This window comes from Penaeus vannamei, chromosome 39 (assembly GCF_042767895.1).
Source record: "Penaeus vannamei isolate JL-2024 chromosome 39, ASM4276789v1, whole genome shotgun sequence".
In the NCBI taxonomy this organism is placed as follows: Eukaryota; Metazoa; Arthropoda; class Malacostraca; order Decapoda; family Penaeidae; genus Penaeus; species Penaeus vannamei.
In genome coordinates this window covers 26,012,351-26,017,350 of record NC_091587.1, presented here as the reverse complement: position 1 = coordinate 26,017,350, position 5,000 = coordinate 26,012,351, and the positions used below count along the sequence as shown (strand labels likewise).

Genomic DNA, 5,000 nt, shown 5'->3' with positions numbered 1-5,000 from the left:
GGTCCTTATAGTCGTCTTTTCCGACACGCAGTAATATACGTTGGTAGTATCCCTTTTCACGTCCCCCTATCCACAGGGGAATACTCGTAGGCAATCGAGGTATAGTTCCTTGTCCAGGGGAACGTCGCACCGCCCGTGGACTCGAACTCACGAACTTAGATTGTCGCGACAGTCTTTGAGTCCGATGCTCCAACCATACGGCCACTGCGCTCTCTGAAATCCTGAACAAAAGAAAAGAAAAGGAAAGTAAGAACACATCCCACTCCAGAATTTGAAAGAACAGGGAAATGAAGACGAAAATTATGTTCAGTGTATAGATTACTGAAACAGAGTATCACCGAGGCCTGTACAACATGAAAGTAATAAAAGTTTCATGAACACTACAAAGACTAATAAGATAATAAGTGTTGACATTATTCTTGGATATTTTCCCAGAAGTAACAATGTATGAAATATCCAATAAACATATTCCTGCCATGTTTGTGATAATGAAAACAGTAACAAAACAATAAACGAATACACGTACAGGTATCAGTCTTTTTTGTAGACCAATTATAAATTCATAAGTCAATACTGTAGTAAAAATATTAAAACTTTCATTCCACTGATCAAGGCCATCTGTAATCGATCATCGATACACACACACACACACACAAAGAGAGAGAGAGAGAGAGAGAGAGAGAGAGAGAGAGAGAGAGAGAGAGAGAGAGAGAGAGAGAGAGAGAGAGAGAGAGAGAGAGAGAAATAGAACAATTTGTAGTATTTATTTACAATTTCATAATATTAAGGTAAATCATGACTTCTACAGTTCAGGATAAGGTTTCCTTCTCGTTTTCAATCCTATAATAATTACATACCACATATATATGTATATTTATATACATATCCGCACATATATATTATACTCGGATATAGAGATCCCAAAGAAGTAACTGTCAAATCTCACCTCAAGTGCAGGAACTACACTGAAATGAGTAGGTCAGTTGGCGTGGCCCTGCCCTTGCCTCCGTTCGTCCTGGGGGAGCTAAGAGCAGGTGACCTGATCTTTAAAACGTGGTATCTCGATGGACGTTCCTCTACTTATCACTCTCTCGAAATGTGTATGCAGTTATTTACTTATGAATATATATATATGACTATATATATATATGTATATATATACACACATCGATACACACAACATCTATAGACACACACTATATATGTAGATGTCCATATATGTATACACTTCCACATACATATATACAATATATATATACAATAATATAAGCCATACACATGATATATAATTTTATATATATATATATATATATATATATATATATATATATATATATTTATATATATTTATATATATCAACATGCAAACATATAGAAACATATATATGTGTGCCTGTTTGTCTGTGTATTTGGTTTTCTGTATGAGATTGTGAACGTGTGTATGTGTTCGTCCGTACATACACCTATATTTGGATTATTTAGATTTAATATATATATATATATATATATATATATATATATATATATATATATATATATAAGCTAAATTACACCAAAGTTGCAAAGGATACATTAAAAACGGAATTAACGAACTGGCTCCCACTGCAACAAATCCGCAAGCTATCACCTCGGTCATTAACACAAGACCGTATTTTCCAAAGGGACACGTGGGGAAAAAATCGTCCGGACAAAAAATGGACTTGCAGGTCACAAAAACCGGGCCTGATTCCGGCCGGCGGTATATAACGATCAGCAAGCGCTGAGGCGTCACTGTTCCAACGACACAGCCGCCATGAACACCAAGGTGAGCTTTAGCTGTATTTACGGATCTTGTCTCGAGAGAGGACATAACAATGAATACATTCAGCTTTTGTGAATTTGTTTTCAGTCATATGGATATGCTACAAAAATCTCAGATGTATGAAATGCAGAGCTGATGCTTGTCAATCATTATTTATTTATTAAATTCATATGTTCGTAAACCTTACGTGTAATCTTAAACCAGCATTTTCGTAAAAATCTTAATAATGCTCCCCACTACAGATCATCCTCGTGCTGGCCTTCGCCGCCGTCGCCGCCGCCGACAGGCCGAGCTTCTCCTACGGAGCCCCCAGGGTAAGCCTTCCATTTCTTAGGCGCTCTTTCGTTGGTTTTAATCAGCATAGGATAACAGTATGTGTGCGTGTCTGTGTGGGCAGCGCATATACCTCAATGCATGTATACATATGCCTCCATACATGTATACATATACGTGTACATGTGCATACAGTGTACACATATACTTCGTGTGTATGTACGCATACAGTTGACGTATGTGTTTTATATGTATGCATGGGCATAAGTGTGTGCATAATAAATTCTTAAATATTAGTTCGAGAACGCTATTTCAATTAGCAACGCACCGAAATTTACCATGGAAAACTAAAGTGTTCCACCTTATGCAGGTAGCATCCAGGGAATCCTTCGAGTCCTTCGAGTCCACTGAGGCCAAGTACGACTTCCAGTGGGCCGTCGACCACGACGACTCCGGCAACGACTTCGGACACCAGGAGGCTCGCGATAACGACAACACTCAGGGATCCTACTACGTGCAGCTCCCCGACGGCCGCCTGCAGACCGTGAGGTACGTCGTGGACGGCGACAACGGATACGTAGCCGACGTCAGCTACGAGGGCGAGGCTCGCTATGACTCCGTCGAGTCCCGGGAGGCTCGCAGACCCGTCTACTCAGCCCCCAGACCCGTCTACTCAGCCCCCAGAGCACGCGTCCCTGACTCACGTGAGTCCCTCGAGAGGCCCGCACCCATCCCCGTCAGGTCTCGTCACTTCGACTCCCGCGAATCCTTCGAGTTCCGCGGCCTCGACTCCCGCGAGTCCTTCCACTCGGATGAGGACGTCCGCAGACACTTCGGTTGAGGGACCACTTGCAATAACGGCTTGAATTTCCAATGCTGCGATTGTATTTATTAGCGTGAATGTGTCAAATAAAGGTTATAATGCAGAAATATCTTAGCTTAATTTCCCAATTCGTCAGAATTACTATGGCTGGTTCATTAAGGGAAAAAAAACTTATTCACACTAAAACTCAAGATTTGTTTTATCAACTGTTAAAATAAATGAATAAATAAATAAATAAAATGAAATAAAATTAACAATATTCACACTTCAATTTTAGCCCAGAAAACACTTACGGATAATACCACTTAGAAATCCTCATTTTAGAGATTTCTGAGTGCACCAAAAGTACCAGGAAAAAAATGGCTACAAAAGTATAATCGTTTTCCATCAGTCTTTATAAAACTGACGATTATACCAACCCGGAGAATCGTAATGAAATTCATACCATCCTGAAAGGAAAGCTTCTATATATTCTACCGTGCCTGTAACCCTATTGCAATGGTTCCGAAACTCAAGATTGCCACTCGAAGTAAGGAGATTCCTAAGGTTCGTCGGGCTGTTTGAAAGAAGAAAAACAAGAAAAAAGAGGAAATGAAATCGTGTTCAGTGTACAAATTACTGTTAGCGAATTTATATCGTAAGTTTGGAAGATAGAGCTGAAAATCATAGAAGTTTCATGAATATCATTAAAGATCGAGAAGCAGAAGGATAATGATAATTCGTAATATATATCTATATATATATTATATATATATATATATATATATATATCTATATATATATTATATCTATCTATCTATCTATCTATGTATCTATATATATACAATCAGAAATATAATAATAATAATGAATAGATTAGAATTAGCAAAACATACCTGGGAACACTCCCATCTTGGAACGGGGTGGGATATCATTCTTTAGAATTTTTCAATAAAATAGAATTTGTTCTCTCTAAGGAATGTCAACTAAACATGTTCCTACCTTGTCCGTGTCTGTACTAAAAATCATGAATACATATATTTTGTACCTATTGATTTATCTAACGCAGCTATGTTCACTTGCTCTTCGTCTAATGCATTTTCTAACGTTAATAAAAACCACAACCAGTCACAGTAATGGTGATGATAATGGTAGTGATTATAAAGATGTAAGTGAAATACGGATAGACATCAATCTTTTATGTGGACCAAATATATACTTACACGTGGAGATTGTAGAAAAAAGAATATTGACATTTCGTTTTATTTCACAGATCAAGACCATCTGCAATCGAAGATGGTCTTTTACAGTCTAGGATGATGTTTCCTCTTCGTTTTCTAATGTATGGAAAACATATACCAAATATATAAATAAATAATATTCGGACAGAAAGGTTCCACCAAAGTGACTGCTCAGTGTGTCCTCAAGTGCAGGAACTACACTGAAATGAGAAGGTCAGTTGGCGTCGCCCTGCCCTTGCCTCCGTCCGTCCCGAGGGAGCTAAGAGCAGGTGACCTGATCTTTGCAATACGTCGATGGTCTTTTCTCTATTCATCACTCTAAATGCGTATATATCTATTAGCTCATAAACAGATGAGTAGATCAATATATATATATATATGTTTATATAAACGTATGTATGTATGTGTGCCCGTGTGTCTGAATATGTGGATGGATGTGAACATGAGAGCTTACATCTATTTATGACTTTATGGAATAAATAACATCAAGAGGTAAAAGGCACCAACGCTGCATAACATAAATAAAAAACAGAATTACTGAATTATCTCCCACTGCAACACATCTGCAGGCTATTAACTATTCCATTAACGCAATACTATTACAAAAGATGTTTTCCTAAGGGACATGCGGAAAAAATCGTCCGGACAAAAAATGGACTTGCAGGTCACAAAAACCAGGCCTGATTCTGGCCGGCGGTATATAACGATCAGCAAGCGCTGAGGAGTCACTGTTCCAACGACACAGCCGCCATGAACACCAAGGTGAGCTTTAGCTCTCGTTATGGATCTTGTCTCGAGAGACGATATAACTGATACATATAAACAGCTTCCATGTGCTAGTTTTCTGTTATATAGATTTGCAGAAAAAAAAAATATATATATA

General features: G+C 38.2%; 3 protein-coding genes across 4 annotated transcripts in view; 2 read left to right on the top strand and 1 right to left on the bottom strand.

Annotated features, from left to right (window-relative positions):
- The window catches only part of LOC113821117 (pro-resilin-like), a 188,699-nt gene that overhangs the window by 11,037 nt on the left and 172,662 nt on the right, over positions 1-5,000 (bottom strand). The gene's annotated exons all lie outside the window — the stretch shown is intronic.
- On the top strand, positions 1,720-3,004 carry LOC113827447 (cuticle protein 21-like). Its single transcript, XM_070116530.1, has 3 exons — positions 1,720-1,804; positions 2,044-2,115; positions 2,445-3,004. The coding sequence occupies exons 1-3, from the start codon at positions 1,793-1,795 to the stop codon at positions 2,913-2,915; spliced, it is 555 nt and encodes a 184-aa protein (XP_069972631.1). The 5' UTR covers positions 1,720-1,792; the 3' UTR covers positions 2,916-3,004.
- The window catches only part of LOC113815803 (cuticle protein 21-like), a 4,789-nt gene continuing 4,596 nt past the window's right edge, over positions 4,808-5,000 (top strand). Inside the window, exon 1 of the mRNA XM_070116364.1 lies at positions 4,808-4,879. Within this exon, the coding sequence (XP_069972465.1) occupies positions 4,868-4,879 (12 nt within the window). The 5' untranslated portion in view covers positions 4,808-4,867. The remainder of the gene's footprint in view (positions 4,880-5,000) is intronic.

What these genes read in the sequence shown, in the direction of transcription:
- LOC113827447 (XM_070116530.1), top strand. An exon ending in TCTCCTACGGAGCCCCCAGG is followed by an intron (nt 2,116 to 2,444) that starts GTAAGCCTTCCA and finishes CACCTTATGCAG; the next exon opens with GTAGCATCCAGGGAATCCTT.